General features: G+C 49.6%; 2 protein-coding genes across 4 annotated transcripts in view; one reads left to right on the top strand and one right to left on the bottom strand.

The window, feature by feature from the left end:
- The window catches only part of CENPX (centromere protein X), an 11509-nt gene extending 9641 nt beyond the window's left edge, over positions 1 to 1868 (bottom strand). The window contains exon 1 of the mRNA XM_074972162.1: positions 1477 to 1868. Coding sequence (XP_074828263.1) covers positions 1477 to 1635 — 159 coding nt within the window. The 5' untranslated portion in view covers positions 1636 to 1868. The remainder of the gene's footprint in view (positions 1 to 1476) is intronic.
- LRRC45 (leucine rich repeat containing 45) lies at positions 1692 to 23746 on the top strand. 3 transcript variants are annotated; one of them, XM_074972155.1, is made up of 18 exons: positions 1692 to 1805; positions 4756 to 5080; positions 7088 to 7149; positions 8952 to 9022; positions 9355 to 9533; positions 10769 to 10897; positions 11494 to 11606; positions 12209 to 12267; positions 12384 to 12461; positions 16628 to 16763; positions 17042 to 17119; positions 17325 to 17436; positions 17612 to 17682; positions 19852 to 19944; positions 20667 to 20759; positions 21835 to 22008; positions 22079 to 22226; positions 22792 to 23746. In XM_074972155.1, the coding sequence occupies exons 2-18, from the start codon at positions 4849 to 4851 to the stop codon at positions 22986 to 22988; spliced, it is 2025 nt and encodes a 674-aa protein (XP_074828256.1). In that variant the 5' UTR covers positions 1692 to 1805; positions 4756 to 4848; the 3' UTR covers positions 22989 to 23746. The 3 variants fall into 3 exon arrangements, with proteins under 3 accessions (XP_074828256.1, XP_074828258.1, XP_074828257.1); XM_074972157.1 differs by lacking the exon at positions 1692 to 1805 and adding an exon at positions 1925 to 2038; XM_074972156.1 differs by lacking the exon at positions 1692 to 1805 and adding an exon at positions 2470 to 2598.

Genomic DNA, 23746 nt, shown 5'->3' with positions numbered 1-23746 from the left:
TGCTGCTCTGAAACCTATTCCTAACAGGCGGCAAGATGTAAAAACTTAAATCGACATGAATGCTTCATGTCTCTGAAATCTGCCATTCTCAGCTTCTAATGACACAAAGCTGTGGTTTCTATCTGTAAGGTTTCATCTTGATAAAAATCTTAAACACTTTTCCCCTTTATCTGCACCTTAGGCTACTTTCATGGAAACAGTTCTGCATTATTCTTCACAGTGAGTCAGTTAAGTCAATGTCAGATTCTCAGTGCTACCATGGTTGGTTTGCACCTACTACAGGGGATTTAGAAACTCCAGTGCAACCTTTTCAGTTAGGTTTAAGGTAAATCTTAAAAGTTGTTGTAAAGTCTAAGTTTAGGGCTAGGCTGTAGTTATCCATCTCCCTCAAACGATCCCTGCTCTGTCAGATTGCTTTTGGGAGACCAGGCCACGACTGAACACACCAGACACCAAACCTTAGGCAATAACTCTGGGTGCAGTTTTTGGCAGTTTTTGGCACAGAAAGTTAAAGGGGGGCAAGAAGTTGATGAGGTTGAGGCAGAGAAAGAGATCTGCATATCATCTGCACAGACACATTAAACAAAATTGAACTCACAAATGAACTGATCAAAGACAGCAAGAAGGAAGGACCTGCAGAAGCCACAAGGAGAGAGGACTATCACCACCAGTGAAAAGTCAGTGGGTAGGTCAAAACGAAACTACACGTGCAGCACAAAAAGCCACACCTAGAGCTCAAGGTCCTGGTGCTAGCCTACCAGGCCTGCCACAACCTAGCAGCCTTGACTGGCCGATAGAGCATCGCTGCTGAGAGCACCAAAGGGAGTGAGATGAAGGCAGGGGGGACAGCAGCCCACTGACCAGAAGGGAGAACAGAAATGGCTCTTCTGTGAGGCGACGATGAGGGGACAGGGCTAAGCAGGAGGTCTCAGGTTTCAGAGTCGCAGCCGTGCCTACGGCTTTGTGAAGGGGGCCAGGGTGGGAGCTGGCGGAAGGTGGAGGATCTGGAGCTGTTGTTCACAGGCTGGGGCCCCAGAGAAGCCCTGACCGTCTGCTCCGGCCCGTGCCCACCTGGTGCCAGAGCTGGCGTGTGGCGAACAGCGCGCGCCCGGCAGGGACAGGCGGGAGGGGCGAGGCGGTTGGGGGAAACCGGCCGCTGCCGTGAGCGGGAGGGCCTGGGGGTCGCCGGCAGCGGGGCGGAGGCGGGACGGGGCGCCCGGGGACGAGGCGACGGAGCCTCCCACGGCGGCGCCCGCCCGCGCGGGGTTTGAGGCGGGGCGGCCCCTGCTCCACAGCGCGGGAAGCGCGCGCCAGCTCACAGAGCGCGGGCCCGCTGCGCCACGGGGGGCGGGCGGTGGCGCGCTCCAGGCTGGACCCGAGAGCGCCGCGCCGGGCCGGTGGTTAGCGCGGGGCACCTCGTACAGCCCGGGGCGGCCCCCGCGCCACGCCGCGCTGCCCCCACGCCGCGCCGCGCACCTTCCTGAAGCCGCTCGCGCTCTCTGCCTGCTTCTCCATCCTGCAGCGACCCCGTGGGGGGGCGGGTCGCCTACTGCGCGCGGCATCATGGGAGCTGTAGTCCCGCAGCGGAACCCGCCCCCGGACGTGAGTCGCTGGTGTTTCCGGGCTCAGTCCCATCTGCGGTGCATGCTGGGAGCCGTGGTTCGCGCTGCCTCGCCCCGGGCCGTCGGGCGGGGCCGCAGGGCGGGAACGGGGGCCAATGGGGGGAGGCCGTTTCCACGCGCGGGACGAAGCCGTCAGCGGGCGCCTCTTAGCCCCGCCCACGGGACACCCGGAAAGAGCCTGAGGTCGGTAACCGCGCCGGGGCGGGGAGCGCGAGGCTGGCGCGGGAAGGTGTTTGCGGGCCGGGCTCCCACGTCCCCGCCCCGGGTGGGCGGCGATATCGCCCGCGGGCCGGGCTGCCGCTCCCCCTCCCCCTGGTCTGTTTGTGGCCTGGCGGCACCCGAGCCCCTCCCCCGCCGTGCAGAGCAGTGACCGCAGCGGCGGCGTCGCGGGCGGGAACTGAGGCCGCGCCTCTGAGGTGGGCAGGGACAGCTAACGGCCTCGGAGCTGTGGTGTCCGGCTCTCTGCCGACCGCGGCAGGCCTCGTCCACGCGCGCTCAGGCGACACCGCTGTAATTCTGCCGGTGCCGTTACCGGGGGCGGCGCCCTTCGGGCGGCTGCGCTGACAGCGGTGTACAAGTCCTTAGCCCGGTGTGCGTTATTCCACATGTGACGGGGAATAAACGATCCGAGTATTAGGTACTTTTATAACAGTGAGGCGACAGCCACATAGGGATTTCAACAGTTTAACTATTTCAGTAAAGAAAAAATGCCCTCTGCCCCCCCCCCCCCGCCGCCCCGAATTTACATCATTAAAATGGTATGAAATCTGTATGTGTAGACCAGGCCCGAGGCCGCTGTTGCTGCATCAGTTTACGCTCCGTTCACGTTTGACAGAATTTAAAAAAAAAAAAAAAGCGGACACTCTGCAGAGTAAAGATGGCATCTTGGGAGAGGGTTGGCTCAGTTCAAGCCCTGTGTATCTGTATATCAGGATAGTTAGCTTCCAGGAAATAACTGTCCTGAAGAGTCCAGAAGGTAGGTGTTGGGCATGTGTGGTGCTGTGGTGATAGGCTTTGTTGGGTTCATCTTTCTTGGGGTTTTGCTAAGCACCTGCCTTGCTTTGGGGTTTGTGGCTGTTCTGCTCCTGTGTGAGATTTGCAGGCTAAGGCTTGCTGGATGCTCAGCATCAGAAGTTCCCAAGCTGTGGTTCCTCTAACACTTGCTGGTCACTTGGCACTGGTTCTTTATGTTTCTAGCTGAGCAATTGGAACAGCTGCACGGGGAGGTGAAATAAGAGCTAAAAGAGACAGGGCAACTAACTTCCTGCCAAAGACTAAAACATGTATTGTGTCAGAGAGTTAATAATACACAAATTTTTTCTTGCTGGGGCTTCACCATATGAGCAATTGCTGTGGTTGCCACATGAATGTAACACTATTGCTAACTCTTGCAAATTAATTGTGAATCACAGGACTGTGGTGCTTGCAGGAGGAACTCTACTAATGGAGTAAGAAGCTCCTCCATTCCCTTGATTTTTCAGGGCTGGAAAAACAGCCAGAGCTCTGTGAAAGAAGACACAGATGTACCTTGCCACTGAGCCCTTCCTTCCTGTGTGGATTGGCCCTACAGATGAGGACTGGGTCCTGGGGTAGTGAGAGGGAGGAGCTTGGGAACAGCTGCTGCCCGGCCCAAGCAGGGTCCTGGAGCCTGCAACAGAGCTTCTAGGGCAGTGGTCTTCTCCTTTGCCCCAGACAGAGCTGTTCTCTGACTCCTCCTCCATCCCTTCAGTACTGCTTTGCCTGGGACCAGCAGCTGCACTTCCTGAGGCAGCAGGAGGTCGGGTGGGGATAGTTGGGGGAAGTGCTTCTGGGTCCCCAGCAGAGGAGAAGTCCTGGTGCAGTGAGAGGGAAGAGTAATTAAAATAAAAATATATTATTTGTAGCTATTTGGACAATTATGAGATTTTAAAAGTAAATAATTTATTGTAATCACTGGATAACATATTTCTGTAGTTAAAATTATACAAAGAAAACTATTTAAAATTATTGTTTATATGCTTTGAATGTGAGTGAATTGGTTATTTAAAAATAATATTTAAGATTGAAAATATAAACACTGTACTGAGATGTAGAAAGCTCTGCTTGGGTGATCGTTTTCCAACAATTAGCAAGGTGGTTGATGTAAAGACATGCGTTGCAGTTCACATAAATCTTCACTGAAAAATCATTTGAAAACCTGATCCATAGGGAGAGTGCTCTATTTTTCTTCGGTGGTCTTTGTTCAGCTCCATTTTATAGTCCTTGTACAGTATATTCTAAAATAACAATGATTTTTTGTGTCTGAAGGTGAGGTTACAGCAGGATGGCAGGAAAATATGAGAGGGGGCAGAGGAGGGAGGAAGGTTGAAAAGGGAAATGTAGGGGGAAGGTAGGAAATGAGTCTGGGGACAATCAAGAATAATATGCAATGGGGATTGGGGAGTTACCTGGTCTTAGGGGTGAAGAAAGGGCGAGGGGCCTCTACATCAGATCAGCCTGGGAGAGGTGTGCATTTTTGTGTACAATTAAACATTGACTTTTCAACTTGAAATTCTCACTTACACACTGGAGAGAAGTTGCAGGGAGTTAAATCAAAAGATTTAAAAAATTATTTTTTAGTCTGTGTCATGATTTTTGATCTTTTGAGGTTGGCCATACACTGATGTTATGGGAGGAGCAGTGGGGCCTGTACAGCAGGAGACAATATCTCTACTGAGATGGGGCTGCACCATGTAACATTCTAAATTTGGCTCTGTGCTATCTCCCAGCATGCCCTCCTCCCCTGGTTACTGGGGCAGGGAGGAAGGGGGAAAAAGAGGGGAAGAGCAGAACTACAATCCCCAGCATGCTCTACTCTTCCTAGTTACAGGGTGCAGGGGGTGGCTGTTGTAAGGGGTTGGGGCTGTATCCCAGTAACAGTCAACGGGTATGTGAGAAGAGGCTGTAGTGAGTTTCTCCCTATCCTGGGAGGGTGGAGTTGGGACTGGTGTCTTGCAAGGCTCCAAGTGGGTGTTTATAGGGTGGGGATGGCTCTGGTTCTGGCTCTGAGCACTATTTGTATCAGTCCTGCTTATGAGAGACCTTAGGACCATGCACGATAGTCCAGAGATAACTGCTTCTTGCCTTTCACAGTAAAGCCTTTCCTGTTCACCAGGTTTTCCTGCATTCCCTGCTCTTCTCTGAGGCCAGCTTGGTCCTTCGTCATGCAGAGGACAGGAAGGGAGTGACATTAGCACCTGCTGTGGCAATGGAAGAGTTCCGAAAGGCCTATGTTCAGTTATGTAAGGAGAGTGGTGCTCAGCCACAGGAGACAGTCCTGCAGCAGCTACATGAGCTCCGGGAGGGGCCAGGACAAAGCCGCTTGGATTTTGCCACCCAGAGTCTTTCTGTGGACACATGCAGAGTTCTAGGGAAGCTTTTACAGGACGAGATCCTGTTTACGGAGATCATGCTGAGTGACTGCATGCTGAATGAAGAAGGTGGGACTCTCTTTGCCCACACTGAGACACTTGCATGTGTGCTATGCCTCTGAACCATGAGATCTGGGAGTCAGGCTCACGCTGAAAGTCAAATTCTTAATCTTAAGGGAGTTGCTTTGGAGAGTGAATAAATGTGTGCTTGTGGGCAAAACTGCAGCCCCACGCACAGGGAATTAGATCCAGGATTCTTGCTAATAGGAATTTGTATGTTTGAATCTCCTGGCCTTACATTTACTCCTATGAACTAATCTGTCTCCGAGAGAATATTATCTAAGCCCAGATGAACCCACACGTTCTGTTTGCATTTTTTACTTTTTTACCTCACCAAGTTGTTTGAGCTTTGAAAGCTGATATATATTCTTATTTAACTAATCTTATCACAAAAGCAAAACTCCTTCATATGTTTCAACCCGTGATGCCAAGGTGGGTGGTGGGTCTTGTTCTGTTCAGGGCCTGGGCCTGAGACGCTTACTAGGACCACATACAAACTATTTTGTGAGCGTGAATAAAAGATCTGAGCCCCAGAAACTCCTTGCACCGCTTTCATGCTTAGTGAAAGTTAGGTGGACAAGCTGAACACAATTAGGATGAAACTTTCAAATCTCAGAAAATATTTTTACTCTCCAATCCCTCATTCCAAGGTGTATGAATGCATATGCAGGGCTTTTAATTTTTGTGGGTGTTGATGTTAGGCAAAGGCTTTATCGGAAAAGTATGTCTTAAATATAGATCTGTACAGTCAGGCTTGGGCTCAGCTTTCTGGTTTCTGCAGAAAGGGGACTCACCATGGAGAATACTCTGCCTCAACCACTTAACAGTCTAAAACTGGGTTTCTGCCACTGCGTTGTCCCTGTAGAGCACAGCATGATGAGAGATCTTCAGGAGCCCACATTAGTAAGAGGAAGGAGTAGGGGGTGGTGGGAGGAAGCTGTTTGCATTTGGAACATGAGGTGTGACTCTAGCTGTGCTGGACTAATGAGGCCATAGGGTTGTTTGAAACTGATTGTGTGCTTTGGTGATTCCCTTGGTGCCCTGCTGCATATGCCAGAAGCACATTCCCTTTGTCTGTCATACATTTCCACTCATACGGCATGTTTACACTGCAGCTGGTGGTGTAATTTCCAGCTCACGTAGACATATATGAGGTAATTTTGATGGAGCTTGTGTGCTAAAAATAGCAACGTAATTGGGGCCACATGGGTAGCGGCTTGGAGTAGCCACCTCCGTTCATACCGAAGTTCTCTGACAGGGCTGGACTCGGGCAGCTGGCCTGCGCTGCCACCAGTGCTGCTGCAGCTTTGCTAAGTTGATCAAAGCTAGCAAGTGTACATCTGCCCAAGCTGGAATTAGCCCTGTAGCAGCAAGAGGAATTGCTGGCAGCTGCAGATGCTGAATTTACTTTCTGGCGGCTCAGGGGACTGGAAAAGAGACTTGGAGCCTTTACCCTCTCCATAAGAGCATACATAAGAGCGGCCATACTAGGTCAGACCAAAGGTCCATCTAGCCCAGTATCCTGTCTTCCAACAGTGGCCAATGCCAGGTGCCCCGGAGGGAATGAACAGATCACTAGTTTCAGTGTGGGCCAAGTCAGTAGCAGCCAAATGCTGTGTGAGATTTCTGTCCAAATCCTCGAGGAGAAGCATCTACGTCACACAAACCACCCTATCAGCAGAGACCAAGGGCTGAATAAGCCATAGAGTCTGACATTCCCCCTCACTCCTAGAAGAGGGTTCTCCAGGCCAAGGATGTGACCATAGTGGCGGGGCTTGTGAGAAGCCTCTACCCAGGCTCCAGCTGGTCTGTGTGTAAAGAGAGGTCTCCAGGTCAGGTTGGCATTTTCCAGCAGCACTCAAGTTACTTGTCAATGAAATAGTTTCTCCCTGTTGCTACCTCTCCTTGACTGGGAGTGCCAGGGTGAAGAGGTGTTTACTGACACCTCATGTTCAGGTCCATGAGAGGGTTGAAGTCCTGTGTGAAATATAAATTACCTTCTTTTTTCTTTCACAGGGGTCAGACAGCTGCTGAATGGACTTTGCTCCAACACCGTAGTAAAATCTTTGGACTTGAAGGTGACTTTATTTGACTTTACTTGAGCAACTCTTAGCACAAGACTTGGCCTTCAACACCAAGCAACTGAGGAGGGCACAGAGGTGCAGATCTCATGGGAATTTAGGATGGAAAGACCCGATGGTCCCATGCAGGCCACCAACAGAAGGGACCAGTGCAGGGTTGTTCCCTGTCTCACACGTCCTAATGCGGTGCCTGTCCATTGTAATTGCCTCACTTGATGGGACTCACAGTTCTCCTCTTAGGGAGACTGCTTGGTAGAACTCACGGGCGGGAAGGTTTTCCTAGTAATCCGTTGCTAAGGCCTTGTCTACATGCAGAAATTGCATACTTTTTAATATAAAATTGTTTTTTAAACTGATTCATTTAAACTGGTGCAAACTCCTGTGGACACGATTATTTTGGTTTAATAATGACTTAGTTCAGTTTACTTTAAAACTGTTGCTAATTGACTATGAATGACATCTGTTTTAATCCGAAGTGTGTCCACATAGCCTTTTGCACCAGTTTAACTAAATCTCTTTAAAGTCCCACATTAACTACACTCTGATCTACACTTAAAATTCAGACTAACACGGCTACCACTCTGAAACTTAAAATTTAGATCACCTGGTATGTTGCTCAGGGGAGTGGAAATTCACACCGCTCAGCACTATAGTTAAATCGACCTAATCCTCAGTGTAGATGCAAATTCTTCTGTTGACCTAGCAACTGCTGCTTGGGAGGTGGATTAACTACACTGACGAAGAAACCCTTCCATCAATGCAGAAAGTGTGTGCACTGTGGCACTACAGCTCTGGTGCTCATCATGTAGACACTGCCTACAACTGGTTCAACTTTCTCATATAGACTAGCCCATCTTTACTTACTCATGGGCAATTATTACTGTGTGTCTCCCTCTTAGCTACTGCTTGGTCAAGCTAGACATATTTAGGTCTTTTAATGTTTCAACATCAGTGAGGGAGTCCCCTGGTTATCTGAATTGCTCTTCTGTGAAGTCCCTCCAATTTATCAATATCTTTCTATTAACATGATATGGAGAGCTGAACACATTATTATACCAGAATTGCATGTGAAAGGGACTATCTACCCTGGGTCTATCATATGTTGCCTTTATGTATACAGCCCAAAATTGTTTAAAAAATACTAGCAAAGCAGAATCTGGGTTCTGATTGAGTACTACCTACACATATGCATTGCAACACTGACAATCAAGCTTGAGTTATGGGTGTGTGTGTGTGTGTGCAGAACAGTGGGATCTGGAGCCCCTGGATAGTTCACACTTCCCACAGGTCCTCAGGGGAGAGTGTTAACAAAAGATTTATTTAAAAAAACCAAAACAAAACATAAAGACAGCTTTCTGCTAGGACATGGTATCATTCTGAGTTAGTTCCCAAACCCATCCATCATGCCTTGCTCTGCTGTCAGATGAGCCCTTCCTGGTGAAAAGTCAAAATGGCCACAAGATGTCAAGAGTCTGAGGCTACCTTCTTATCACAGGTAAATGACGATCATATTTGACACCACAGTTTCCATATGGGAGGTATTTGGCTCCCCCAGGTGGAAAGTGTTTCCCAGCACAGTAAGGCCAGGCAGCATTGTTTCTATTTGGCACTGTCACCGGCAGGATTTGTGCATTTCCACACGGGGGCTGGAGAGCCCGGGTTTAGTGGGCAGTGTGCATGGGACCAGTGTTACCCACATGTGATAAATCATAACCACAACTCGGCCTTGGCACCACCCTGTGTATCAGGCGGGATGAAACGGGACATGGTAAGCCACTCACCTGCGGTATTTGTTTCAGGGGAATAACCTGCGAGCTCTGGGTGCTGAGGCTTTAGGGAAACTCCTGAGGCAGAACAAATCCATCAGAAGGTGAGGTGTAAAGTCACTTCCACCCGTCTGTCCACTCTGTACTGGGTGAGTGGGTGCGAGGGTTGGGGGCTTCCTTCTCTGCTGGACCAGAGCTGGGGTGGACACTTGAGAGAGCCTAGCTCATGAAAGCTTATGCTCAAATAAATTTGTTAGTCTCTAAGGTGCCACAAGTACTCCTTTTCTTTTTCCCTTCTCTTTGGAGTCTGGTCTTTGTTGGCTAGGGTGGGCCTGTGATTGGGTCCCCATAGGAGCTAAGCTGAGGCAGCCTCTTGCTGTTCCTTGTTCCTAGGGATGTAGATTAACCTGTGACTCCTGTTTAACTTTCCCCTCAGCCTCACTTTGGAGTGGAACAGCCTGGGAATGTGGGAGGAGGGCTTTTCCCTCTTCTGCCAGGGACTAGGAGCCAACCGCTTCCTCCAGTGGCTGGATCTGCGCAATAACCAGATTAACCAGCAGGGGGCAGGAGAGCTGGCCTTGGCCCTGAAATGCAATTCCAGCCTACGGGAGCTGGGTAAGAGCAACTCCCCTTCCTCAGGACTCTTTACCACTTTCAGGTGGTACCTGTGGCCTAAGCTCCCTCTAAGCTGCGCAGTCTCGCGCAGCTGCCTGTTAAGCCCTGTGCAGGGGCTTGGAGCTGAAGCGGGGAGAGATGCAGCATGAACCCCAAACCTCTCATCCCCGGCCCCACCCCAGAGCCCGCACCCCCAGCCAGAGCCCTCACCCCCCACATCCCAACCCTTTGCCCCAGCCCTGAGCCCCTCACCCCTGGCTCCACCCCAGAGCCCTCACCACCCTCCTGCACTCCATTCCTATGCCCCAGCCAAGAGCCCCCCTCCCACACTCCAAACCCCTTGGCCCCACTGCATGAATTTTGTTATGTGCCCCAATATGGAGGTGATGTGTCACACATCACCTCCATATTGGGGCACATAACAAAATTCATTCTGCACATGCATGGCAAAAATTAGAGGGAACATTGCCTGTGGCACTGCCTCCCCATTTCCAGTCACTCCAGAGCTGTTTAGAGACTCTATGCCAGTGGCAGCCCTGCAAACCGCTAGAGATTTCATGACTTAGATAAGCAGGGGCTAACCAGTAACTCTGGAATGGAAGCACAGAGTCTAAATGTGGGTACCTGGTGCAGAAGCACCACCCTTGGGGTAGATGAGAAGAGCCATCCCCCCAGCTTATGACTGTCCTGTTGGTTTGAGACTCATGCATCTCATTCCAGGCCCTGGGGCTTGTTTGTGCAGATGCCCTGCTACCTCAAATAGAAGCCTTGATAGAATTTCCCTTCCCCTCCCTAACTGGGCAGAGGCTGCTGCTGTGTTGTCTCTCTGCAGGGAGTTTCTTTTCTTTCAGACTAGAAGCAAGCTTCTGGGCTGGGCAGCCTCTCTAAGGAATTTGGGTTTGTTGAGTAATGACATGATGGGAACATCCTGCAGGCTTGCCTGGCTAGAATGCGCAGACTTGCGCAGACTTAGCAGTGTGTGCAGCGTTTATTGCAGGTCCTTCTGCAGGTTGCTGAGAGGGTAGATGAAGTTGCATTTGCTTTATGTTTGCACTGCCCATCACTTTCTCATTCCATCACTCTCAGATGGGTGAACCACACCCACTGGTGGCTTATGCTGAGGCTCTTGGAGGGAGCTGACCCACTGTGCAGGGGTGCCATGTGTGAGGAATATATTCAATATGGCCTGATGGTGCTGGTGCAGTTGCCAGGGTGATGGTTTGTTGCCTCTCTAGATTTGCGTTGGAATAACATTGGGCTCCTGGGGGGCCGAGCGTTACTGAGCTGTCTGCACAGCAACAAGACCTTGAGGAGGCTGGAGCTGGCTGGGAACAACGTCCCCAGTGACATCCTAAAGGCTGTGGGTATGTGGCCAATGTTGTGTGAGCAAGATGTGTGCATTCTTCTTCTCACCACAGGGATATGGATGGTGATGGGGCTGCTGCTATCTCAGAGGAGCCCCATGTCTCCCACTCCATGACAGGAGCCATTTAGGGCCCTGCCTACTGGTAAGGAAGGAGCTGTGCTGAACTTGGGTACTGCAGGGAGCTGTACTGTGCTAAGGGGAGATATGTTGGAATTTTTCCAGTTCTGCCCTGCAGAGACCAGCTAGGGAAGGAGATGCTTGGGTTTGATTGAGTGCAATCTTGGAGTGTCATGTAAACAGGGAAGGGCTCCCCCTTCAGTGGGGCTTTGTATTGTCCCGTAGTGGCTGTGGTACAGTTTGGAAGTTGCCAAAAGCAGCCTCCACTGAGCTGCATTATTGTGGGTTTTGGAAGCTATTTCTTTAACACAGAACACTTCCTTCACTCTATCCATTGCACCCATATTGTGGGAACAGTCTCCCTAAAGGGGGTCCATGGGGAGCCCACAGGGGTCTGGGTATCATCCTGCTGTAGAACCTCTCACTGCTCTATTGCTATGGAAATGTGCATATCTACTCTAGTTCTCTCTGTGTCAGAACAAGCCATGGATCATAACCAGGATCGCCAGACCATTCTCGCTGAGAACCACAGCCGGACACGCGTGCTCAGTAAGGAAGTGTTTAGTCTGAAGGAGGAGAAGGCTAAGCAGGTGAGTGGCCTCCTAATGCTTCAGCAGCTTGAATGTGGCAGCCATGAACGCTGGCTTTTCTGCGAATTGTCTTTGTAAAGTAGCACAGTACCAGGAATCCTGGCCCAAGGAGCCACTTGCACATGCTGACATGCTGCGTTCATACTTGCAGTAGGCACACGGCATCATACAGCAGATTGGGACTGGGTTGCCCTTGGGAGCAGATCCACCAGTAGGTAGATTAGATGCATTGGAAACATCCCCTGGTTGACACACTTGTCTTTGGGAGCCAAAGAATTTCAGTGGTTTCATTTCCATTCATCCTGTTCTTTCTCTTACTGGGACAGTTCAGTACTTACCAGTTTATGAAATTGTTAATACATGTGATTTCCACATCCTCTCCCTCCCTGTGGTACAAAGTCTCTGAGACAGAACACTAGCTTTGATCAATGATCCTAGTCAAGCCAGGTGGTGACACCCATCAGATCACTAGTTTGGCTTCTTTCAGTAGATCAGCTGGTGCTGCTCCCCATGCGGTCCCAAAGGGAGGGTAGGGAGAGGCAGGTCTAAATGCCACAAACTTATGCAGTTCACAGTGTCACTGGTGTTTTTCTCATTCTCAGTTCCTGGATTTGATGGACACTATTGATAAACAGAGAGAAGAAATAACCAGGAGCAGCAGGTCAGTGAATCTCTTGGCTCCCTCCTCGCATAGGGGGAAAGATCAGGTTCTCAGAGGGAAGTCTGAGATGGAAGTCTTCATTTCGGGATGTTAATGTTTTTCTTTTCCCAATTCAGGACATCAGCAGCACGAGTTGGCCAGTTACAGGAAGCCCTGAATGAGCGGCAGTCTGTCATGAATTCACTAAAAGCCAAGTATGGAGGAAAGAATCTGCCCAGTTATTCCGTTGTATGAGAAGTAGGCTGTATTGATCAGAGCTATGGAGAGAGGAGGGAGTACCTGGCTCACTATTTCAGTTGGTATTTTGTTAGCATCTAAAGGTCCGAATAAGGATCAGGGCCCATTGTACTGGGTACTGCACAAATGTAGTAAACAGTGACTGCCCCAAAGAGCTTGCACGCTAGAAGAAGTAACAGACAAGCAGGTGGGCTTAGGAGTGGGTCAAGGGGGACAGTGACAAGGCAGCCCATTGTGAGGATGGGCTCCCAGCAGTTTGCAGGCTGGAGAGATAAATGGACACTAATCATGTCAGTTTCCAGGGCACCTGGGAACTTGTTGCATTGGACAGACCTAGATGGAGAGGTCTGTGCCATGTGGCTGTGTCCACTTTTGAGGAGTGGCGTGTGAGGTCTCGCAAGAGAAGCGAGCACGTTGTAAAGCCTGTGCCTGAAGCCCTCCCCCCAACAATAACTGCACTTGCAAATCAGGGATCAGAGTTGCTTCCCACGTGAGAAACCATAAAAACAAATAAGCACAAAACTTAAGTCAATATCAGCTGAACTCTCAGCTATTGAAGTGATGGGGGAATCCAACAATCATGTCAGTGATCCCCACTGGCCACCTGCCTTACTGCTGTCAATTGGCAATTTCCCATCAGCATTGATCCCTGTGGAAGTGGATCTTGTACAGGGTTTTGAGGGAGGGTGGGTTGTGGCCTGACAGATGGATACAATACGGACATTCTGTGCATTTGTGGGAGAAGCTGAGAAACGAGCTGCAAGAGCTGGTATCACTGGAGAGTGGTTAAGTAGATGGGAAGCTCGGCCATGCAGAGCTGGCAGGAGGCAAGAGATGGGTTGTGCAGGGCTGGTATGGAGGAGAGGACATAGGCTAGGCTGTCTAGGGGTTGAGGACAAGCAGCCTTTCTTTGCAGAGTGGGAGGGAGTTGGCCCATTTGCTGTGTGTGTTTAAGGCCAGTTCTATACTACAGACTTCTGCCAGCAGAGCAGGGGTGTGGTGAGGTGTGGTTGTCACAGACAGTGAAGAGGGACCCAACAACCTAGGTGAGTGGGTACATGAAATTCACTGTTGAGAAATGCAATATATGGTGCAGGACGTTGAAGGAATAAGTGGAACTACTCAGGCCCCTTATTGGTGTATAAATTAACTGTAACAACTGAAGAAAAAGTTCTCTAAGTGTCCTGTAAACAGCTCAGTGATCACAATCAGATGCTTCTATTCAGCCTTTTTTACAAGAGCAAAATTGAAAGGCAACAAATTTATAACTGATAAAAAATATTTTGTTCTTCGAGTGCTGCCCCTGTGGGTGCTCCATTCTAGGTGACGGTGTGTCCCAGCACCATTGATTGGAGATCTTTGGTAGCAGTGCCTGGTCAGGATGCACGCGCTCAGCTGGTGTTTCGCGGTCTCGTTAGAATCTGCCTGAGCGTGCACATCCCACCCCCCCCCCCTCGGTTCCTTCTCAACCGTCCTCGGCTGAAGATTGACTCGGGGCAGTGCTGATTCTCTTCCCTGGTCTCTAAACAGTTGCAAAGAACATAGGAATAGTTGCTAGTAACATCCCAGTTGTTTCCCTTCCTTTAGAATAGTTACATAGTTTAGTTACTTAGTTTAAAAAAAAAACAAACTTTTTCGCCTCAGGCTTGTCTCCCGCTGAGACACTCTCCCCTGCCATTTCTAATTCATAATGCCGGGGCTTCAGGATTTAAGAAGTGTTTCCTGTCAGGACTCCATGCCAAGGTCTGATGGGCACTCACGCTCGGCGAAGTGCCTCGGCGAAACACACGTCCCCACAACGTGCCTCCAGTGTACGAGCCTCAAGACCAGGGCTTGTTGCGACAGGGATCTGCAGCTTAAAATGCTATTAATGGAAAGATCTCTGCAGCCGCCTTCGGAAACTGGGAAAGTGAAACCCTCTCCTTCACATTTCCTGGCCAGATCTGAACCAATTGGGAGCGTGGCTTCACCCTCTCAGGAGCAGACGCAAGAAACGCAACAGTCTCTGAGGAGAGACTTTAACAAGGGTAAAGGGTGTCCTGCGAGATCCTTGCCCTCTGTATTGACAGTGCAGAAGGCAGGCGCCTCAGGCTGTCACACCGCCTCAGCCGCGGCTTCCGCGGAGCACAGAGGCAGGGACCCGATCTCCCGTACCAGGAAGGTCTCCTCGGCACCGGTCCACTTGGCACCGAACACAGACGCGGTGACGACAGTGCTCTGCCCCGGTGCTGTGAAGAACGTCGGCACCGAGCCCGCCTGCTGCTCTGGCACCAGCAGTGGACCCCCTGCAGGGCACCTTCAAGTGACCCGCGGGACCGGAAAAACTCAGACTCAGTGATGCGCCTGAGCACAGATCATGCTCAGCGCAGCCCTGGGTGCAGAAGCAGCAGTTTCTCAGTCAGTATGATCTCTCAGTGGCACCTGAGCCTAACTCCCCGCTCCTGGATACACAGGGCTCACTCTTCGAACAGCCGCTCTCCCCACCTGACTTGGCTATCTTCACTGATATGCCTGCAGAAGTGGAAACATTTCTCCTTCTGGTGCTCATATAATCACCTAACACCCCCATACAGTAACCCTCCCTAACATCCTAGACTACTTTCTAAAATTGAAACAGGATGGACTCTTGCTCAGCTCCATCAAAGTACACCTGGTGGCACTTACCACCTTCCATGACTTGTTAGAAGGCTACTCAGTCTTTACCCACCCCACCATAAAATGATTTATCACGGGCCTACAAAATCTCTACCCGGAAATTTATCCAACGGCAGCTACATGGAATCTTAACCTCGTTCTTCGCGGTCTCATGAAACCTCTATTCGAGCCCTTGGCTACCTCCTCTCTTCTTCATATGTCCATGAAGGTAGCTTTCTTAGTTGCAATAACGTCAGCAAGGAGAGTAGGAGAAATAAGCGCCCTGATGGCCTATCCTCCCTACACCATCTTCTCCAAAGATAGTCACCCTGACACCACATCCTAAATTTCTCCGTAAGGTGATGTCCACCTTCAACCTTAACCAACCGATATACTTACCTACTTTCTATCCAAACCTCACAAGACTCCTCACGAGGCAACTCTGCATGCTCTTGACGTCAGGCGAGCAATCGCCTTTTATTTAGACAGGACTAAACTGTTTCGTAAGTCCCCACGACTCTTTGTCTCCATTACCGAAAGATCGAAAGGTACAGCTATCTCTAGGCAATGCCTGTCCAAGTGGATCTTTGACTGCATCAGATCCTGTTACCGCATCCAAAATATTCAGCCACCTAAAGGCATTCAAACTCATTCCACTCGAGCCATGTCGACATCCGTTGCCTTCCTACATAATATACCCATTCCTGACATCTGTAAAGCACACGTGCGTCCCGACCAGGCACTGCTACCAAAGATCTCCAATCAACGCTGCTGGGACTCACCATCACCTAGAGTAGAGCACCCACAGGGGGACACATCTCGAAGAACTTCAGTTTCTGCAAGGTGAGTAACTTTCTCTTACACAATATAAAATTAGTCTGCTCAAATTCTTGCCACAAGTTTTCATTGCAGCCAGGAGCTTAGTAGGATTCCAAAAAGGATTGAGGTTTTAGAGTAGCAGCCGTGTTAGTCTGTATTCGCAAAAAGAAAAGGAGTACTAGTGGCACCCGATGCATCCAATGAAGTGAGCTGTAGGTCACGAAAGCTTATGCTCAAATAAATTGGTTAGTCTCTAAGGTGCCACTAGTACTCCTTTTCTTTTTGCGAAAAAGGATCCAGTATCTCTGGATAATGAGTAACATTAGATGTGATACAGATACATTAGGGGATACAAGTCCTTGTGCTTCAAGATCTGAGCTAACCACTAACTGATGAGGGGTAGGAAGGAACTGCCCCAATGAGCAAGTTATTCTGTAATTGCAAATTCCAGAGTGTCTTGCACCTTCCTCTGAAGCAGCTGGTGCTCTTCTCTGAGACAAGAGATGGAGCTGGGAGGACCCCAAGCTGATCCTCTGGCTCTTCCTATGTTGCTGTGAGGTTGTGTCTTGCTGCATATCCTGTACTGTCCAGTGTAGAGAATTCATTGGAACTATGATGTATTTTTGGGAGGACAAAGATTAAAATCTCATCTGTGCCTTCTGTTGTGTAGACTGCAGATGACTGAAGCTGCATTAGCTCTGTCTGAGCAGAAAGTGCACAACCTGGGAGAGCTTCTGAGTGCCACAAAGCAGGAGCAAGCCAGCATGACCGAGTGCCAATTGAAGGAGCTCCGGCAGCAAAAACAGGTGGGCTGGATGGGGGGCTGGTCAATATTAGATTCTGGGTGGCATTCTGGTTTGGGGTATCAGGGGATGCTGGATGGGATGAGAAGTCAGGTGGTTCCGTATATGAACTGCTGTGAACGGTGAAGGACAGAGTAGTGACTGTGGAGAATGATCTGTACTGTGGGTGGGAGAAAGTGATGGTGTTGGGCACTTGGGTTATTTTGAAGTGGTATTGGATGGGGGTGTGGGGCCTCAGGAGGTCTGGGATGGGCTTTCCTAATCCTGGGCTCCGTTTGCAGGAAGCTTCTGATCGGGAAACAAACCTTCTCCAGCAACTATCTGCTGCCAATGAGAAAAACCTGCTTTTAAGAAACCAGGTAGGAGAGCAAGCCTAGGCTGAAACTTGGGATGGAGATAGGGAATTCCCAACATACTTTTCACTTTGCTAAGTGTGTGAAGGTTTCCAGACCCTTTTCTATGCTCCCACTGCCTAGTGGCCATGCACAGCCAGCCACCCATCCCAGTGCTAGTGGAAGCAGAAGCTCTGTTTGTCTTCACTTCATGGTGGTAATTTCCATTCAGGTGGATGAGCTAGAGAGAAGGTGCAAAGCCCAGCAGGACCAGCTGTTCCAGGTGAAGCAAGATTTGACAAACACAACAGCAGAGCTGAAACTGCGAGTCGTGCAGGCAGAGGGTGAGTGGAGGAGCTGGGCAGCCAGGCCTGGGGGGAATCAGAGAATTGAGTTATTAGGGAGCCAGACCCTGCAGTCCGAGCATAAAGATTTGTAGTGAGACATGTAATGTGAAGTGAGGGTGTGGAGTACAAGGGGGAAACCTTCGTTGATAATCCGCTCTTTTTTAACCTCCAGAACGCCTTGAAATGGAGAAGAAGAGATTTAAACAGGGCCTGGAAGATATGGAATCCCTTCGACTGAAAGAGGTAAGAGCAGCAACTGAACCAAGTCTCCCCACTGGCCTCTGGGCTACTGACCCCTTTGGTTTAGTTACTGGGACTGTTTGTTGATGTCAGGTGAGGATCCAGCAGCCTCTGGCTCATCCATGGGAACAAAAGGCCATTTATAAAAATAGAAACTCTTTCCAGTCAGCCTGAGGCCTGAGCCTGGCAGGAGAAATTGCAGGGCACCCTGCTGCTAGGCCACCCAGCAAGGTTCTGCAGCCCTCAGGAGTGTGCTGGGGTGTCAAAGAGATTTGTCCTTTGATCCTGTCTCCAGAGGGCAGTAACTGTGAACTTGTGGTGTCATCATTTTTATCCTGAAAAAGATATTTTGCTGGAGCAAACAACAAAATGTCTCAAACACCCATTTGTGCAATTCAGGGCCAGTGATCAGTGCTCGGCTCTTGTCATGTTCTAGGTGCAGTTCACACCAGTGAGAGGTTGTATCACTGTTGCATTATATATAACCTGAGTGCCTCAAAATGTTTCTGCTACTTGTGGCTCCCTGTCTGGGACATGCACACAGCCAGCATGCACTTGGTGTTCTGTGTGCTGTGGAGCTCTGATTCAACCGTTTTGAATCCAACAGCCTGCCTGCAGTTATCACAGACATGCTTTTGTCTTTATCAGACTTGTTTAATGTTAACAGGTGACCCCAACATCACCCCCAGTCCTGAACTTCCCCAGACCTGTGTGCTCTGAAATGTCCACCCCTCTCCTGCAACATTCAGAGGAGTAATAAGATCTGTTTGCTCCTTTAAGGAGATCAAACCCACCAGCTTGTCAAATTACCCAAAGTTCACTTTCACTGTAGTGCAAACACAGTTGGTTTAGAGTAATCGTAAAACAAGTTTATTAACAAAAGAAGACAGGATTTTAAGTGAGTTCAAGTGTAAGAGATAAAGTTAGAAATGGTTACAAGAAAATAAAAGTGAAAATACACATCTACAAGCCTAAAACTGAATCTAGCAAGCTTTGGTTTGAGGCATTGTTCAAGAAGCTTTTCTCGCCCACCGTCTTCCACAGTGGCTGACCTTCTCAGTCAGGATCTCTTCCAGAAGCCCAAAGATCCTGATTTCTTTATCTTCTTGGGTGAAAGAGAGAAGAATTTTCTGCCCCTTTCTTTTATAGTCCAGTGAACCTTTGTAATGGATTCTTCTGAAGGTTACCCCTCAAAGTAACGTTTATTTAAATGGTGAGGAGGTGACATGCAGCTTGCAGTCTGGTGGTGAAGGAGGCCCCATGTTTTGTTGTTGGTTTTGTTTTGTTTTGTTTTAAAATCCTGCTAGTGTTTGCAGGAAACCAAACAATTTGCATTTTTACCAATCTCTCCCCCCACCCCATGCTGTCTTGAAGGTTCTGTTTACTACCTATATGTAAACTGAGGTAAGCACACCTTGCTTTGTTTAGGGTAGGCCTGTTTAACAACTTTGGCCCTGGCAGGGCTATCTGGTTTTGAACAAGTAACATCATACAGGGGGAATTCATAACTTTATGTATAATGTTGCTACATATATTTTACCATGATATTGACTAGTGAGTTATGTATTTTCAAATGATGCTTCACAAAATATATTTTGGACCAAGATTATTGCAGTAGTGTGTATGGTGCGAATACAGGGTGCTTGGAGTCCCAGCTCTATTAATAGTTCCTCCCTGGGATTTGGGGACTGATTCTCCACTGGCACAGGCAGTGATGAGGAGGCTGTGATCAGATCTGGATTGGATTTGGGTCTCTCAAAACTAAAACCTTCCAAACTGTTCTTGGGTGTGTGTGGAAATCTCATGAGAGATCTGTTTCAGGAAGACCTCATCCCATATCCCAACTGGAGCCTGGGCCTTTCCCGGTGTTTGGCTCCAGTCCAGGACCAAACTACAGGGTGGTCTGAGCTCCTGGGAGTTGACTCCAACTCCCTTTCTCCAGAAATGTGGGGGAATTTGTATGCAGAGCTATGGCTTCCTATTTAAAGGCATTGCTGCTCAGTTTTGTTGGAGCCTCACAGAAGAGTGGTGTTGGGAAAGGAGGAAGCTTTGTTTGCTCTTGCCAGTAGCTGGCTAGAGAGGAGTGTGCTATTCTCAGTGCTGGGTGACTGCTGTATCTCAGGAATAACAAGGTGCCAGAAACCCACTGGAATGGCTCCTGCTGCTTTGCAGGTGGATCACATGACACATCACATGGAGGCAAGTGAGCACTCCATGCAGGAGAGAATCCAGAGGCTGGAAGCCACCCGGATTGGGCTGGAGGAGGTGAGAGCGAGTGGTCCGGGTGCATGTGTGTCTGGGAGTCATTGGCTGTCGTGGAGTTGCAGTGGCAGGAATGTGCTGCCAATATTTTAACAAGGGGCTTCTACAAAATTTGCCACTGCTGGGCTGTAACACTCACTGTGCTGTGGGGCGTGGGGGCTGGGGCAAAGATGAGAAGACAAGGGAACTGAGGCATCTGTTCATTTGATTTCCCATTTAAACAAAAACTCTTTCTACTGGATAGTGATGGCGTTAGGTCAAACAGAGTCCTGGATCAGAAACTGGGTAAGATAGCAGGGCTTGGGCACGCAGTCAGGGGAATTAAACGTTGCCTACAGCAGTGATGTATTTGTCTATGGGCTAAGGTCCATGGAGAACAGCACCTCAGGGGAGGGGCTGCCTTAGGGGACTGAGAGAGAAGGGACATAGATTTTATATCAAATATTCTATTTTCATTTTGATTCGACTATCAGGTTTTTCAGCCCCCGTGCCCATCCTGGCTGTGGCTCCCTGGCCCTGGAACAATGTGTCTGGTGCATTCCCACCTGCACCTGAAGCTTGATCTGTGAATCAAATGACTGACCCAGGCAGCCTCAGGGTGGGGGATGCCTTTTGCTCCCTGCCCCTAAGGGAAAGGAGGTTGCTGCAACACTTTTAGCCCTATCCCATCTGTGGCCTGAAGCTGCATGGTATCACGGCAGGAATGTGTGTGTCGTGTGTGTTAGGAGCTGAGCCGAGTCAAAGCAGCGGCATTTGCTGAGCGAGGTCAGGCAGAGGAGGAGTTAAGCAAAGTCCGGGGCCAGGCCAGGCTGGAAGAGGTAAGACCAGGACCCAGCTGCTGGGCCTGTCTGTGCAGGTGGGAGCAGATTTGTCTTTCCAACATGTGTCTTTCTCCAATATCTGATCAGTAACTTGTTCTTCTCGGTCTTGTTATCCTAATTATTGACTGACTCATGAGGGGGAGTAACCCTGAGATGTCTGCATCAAGCTATATCAGCACTTTCCATACCAAATTGTCTCAAAACCATCACCCCTATCCCCAGCAGCCCAGCGCCTTCCAACTTGTTACATACAGAATTAGTGGCTATGGTGTAATAGGGTGTCATTCTAACTGCTTATGCTCAAGGTCCTGGCAGACAAGTGGATCCCTCTGCTGCTATGTTTCTGCAGACTTCATGTGCTGCTGCAGTTCTCTAGGCTCGGCAGAATTTTTCTTGTATGGCTATTGCTGTTGGACAAGAAATGTTACTTTCTAGACTTGAAACCCGTGGAAACCACAGTGAGACCAGCACGCAAGGTGAGGTGCCCCTTGTGTGGCACAGGAGTCTTCCTCAGGATCCAGACCTCTTCTAGCACCTTACATCCCAAGCTAAAATGCTTTATGAGCTTATAAATACACACACACACCCTCACACTTCACCACTGCATAAGTGCAGTGATGTCTGAGGTGGGATGCAGCAGCTGAATAACCAGATATAGCAATGCTGCCCAGCCATTTAGGACAGGAAGTGAAGAAGAATGCTGTGTCAAACTGAAATGAACCCAGGCTATAGGATGTAAATACCAGAACTGGGGCTCGTCCAGGACTCTGGTGTTAACGGTCCTATCCCGTGAAATGCCCATTGGGATCTTCAGTGGGTGGTTAGGGCCTTGCTTTTACAACTCCTCCAAAAGGCAGCCCTTCCACCAGATCATTGTCTCCATCATCAGAAAGAGGCACTGGTCCCTGTTCAATTCAAGAGAGGCGTGTCCCTTGGTGACTCCCTGCCACCACACACTGCATAATTTCTGCTTCCCATCCAAACACTTGCTAGGCCAGTCCCTGCTCGTGACCCTGGGCTGGGGAGAATCCTCTTACAGGAGGCAGAGAAGCTACGTGCTTGTGTTTTACAGCAACAGCGCCTGGATCACTTGGAAGAGAAGCTACGGCTGATGACACAGTCACGTGATGAAGCTCAGAACTACTGCCTTCAGCAGAAGCAGGCAGTGGGAGAGGCACAGGCCAAGGTCAGCCAGATGACCCTGCAAACCGAAGGACTCAAGAGGCGCATGGAGGAACTACAACAGGTACTAGGGCAGTAATTGATGCAGAACTGTATGCTGAGGTTGCTGGTCTCTCATGTCCTGTGTATGCTAGGACCTGAGCGGCAAGGAGCAGGAGAAGGTGGCTGAGGTGAACAAAGTGAGAGTTGAGCTGCAGGAGCAGATTGGACACCTGCAGGCTGAAAGGACAGCACAGGAAGGGCTGAAAGAGAAGATTGCTGCCCTGGAGAGGCAATTGAAAGGTGATGGACGTGGGGGTTGGGGGTTATATACGGCATATTTCTTACAGACTGCAGGGAGTAGTATGAGGTGTCATGTCATCTCTAGTCCCGCTCCATGGTCTAGAGAGTCTGGGGCCGAATGGTACCTGCTGCTACCCTTGATGATACCCCCTCATATTTCTTTCCTGCCTTCCAGTTGCTCTACAGACAGCGATGAATTAAACTGCACAGGAGCCCCCGGAAGTGTCTCAGGATTCTTATCCCCATTTTACAGATGGGAGGCTGAGGCTCAGAAGTGAAGTGCCCTGCTCAAGTTCACACAGTGGGGGGGGATAGAACCCAGGTCTCTTGACCCTCAGTCCTATGAGCATGATACCACATCTGCACACAAATGCCCCATCAGTGTCTTGTTGGGCCCATTAGATAAAACTAGAGGTAAAGGCCTCCAGCAGTCTGTGCTGTTTGTGTCTGTTACCACTCTGCCTCCACAGGCATACTCCCACTACAGCAGGTTATTCCCTGGTACTGACCCTCTGAGCCAAAGGACGCACCCACTCCCTATGCTAACATGGTTCTTTCTGCACAGTGTTATCAAGTAACCACCGAGAGGCCCTGCTGGATAAAGAGAGTGAAATCTCTACTCTCCAGGAGAAGCTGAGGATGAAAGAGGCTGAGATCTCCAGGATGAGGGAAGAGGAGGCCCAACGAGCTAGTTTCCTGCAAAACGCCATCATGGCCTATGTGCAGGGCTCTGCCCTTGGAGCCCTCAGCCCTAGGAAATGAGCATGTCCGAAGGAATCCCAGGTGCCTGCTGTCAGGAATAGGGGGGCGTGATCTGTGTGCAGCTCCTTCTTCTGGAGCAGGCCTGGTTTCTCAGGAGAGTGGTGTTACTCCTCTCGGAAGCACAAGGGGGTCACAGACACAGAATCCCTCAGGCCATTCAGAAATTCTGCTGCTGACAGCAATGAGGTCTGAAGAAAGCAACTAGCCAAGGCTGGGGTTAGGCATAGCCAGGACTGAGTTCTCCCACTTCACCGTGTTAGACTCTGTCCACACTAGAGCCTGTAACAGCCTTTGAAAACAGTTTTTATATTTTGTCACACAACATAAGCCTATCTGTATCTGCCCCACACATTGATACTAACCATGTTGTAGGAGCCTGGGAGAGAGGTGTCCACCTGCAGCACTAATTTGGATGCTATGGCTGTTCACAAAGAAAGTCTTGTCAACACTCACTCAACAGGGGAACTGTCAAAAACAGCTTCTATGCTTGGGAGCCATCTGTGTCACTCTAGGCAAAGTACAGCGAGCACAGATACTACGGTGATGGGTGACACAGACATACTTGTAATGAATAAAATCAGCTATGCTGGCAGGTGACTGCAGAACCAGGCTGGATAATGAATTGTTAGCTATGGCTGAAGCCCCTACAGTCCTAGTTGATACTGAAAAGTAGGGAAGATCCTGTCCTTGCTCAGTATGAACCACTGTCCTAAACTGGGGCCTCTTTAACAAGACAGTGGCAGAGAACAGCATTTAGT

Source organism: Natator depressus, chromosome 14 (genome assembly GCF_965152275.1).
Source record: "Natator depressus isolate rNatDep1 chromosome 14, rNatDep2.hap1, whole genome shotgun sequence".
NCBI lineage: Eukaryota > Metazoa > Chordata > Testudines > Cheloniidae > Natator > Natator depressus.
The sequence above is the reverse complement of the archived record's forward strand: the minus strand, read 5'-3'. Positions and strand labels throughout refer to the sequence as shown.

Bases quoted from the DNA above. Each gene is read 5' to 3' on its own strand.
- LRRC45 (XM_074972155.1), top strand. From the start codon at position 4,849: ATGGAAGAGTTCCGAAAGGCCTATGTTCAGTTATGTAAGGAGAGTGGT. The intron at 5,081-7,087 runs GTGGGACTCTCT...TTTCTTTCACAG, and splicing joins CTGCATGCTGAATGAAGAAG to GGGTCAGACAGCTGCTGAAT. The intron at 7,150-8,951 runs GTGACTTTATTT...TATTTGTTTCAG, and splicing joins TAAAATCTTTGGACTTGAAG to GGGAATAACCTGCGAGCTCT.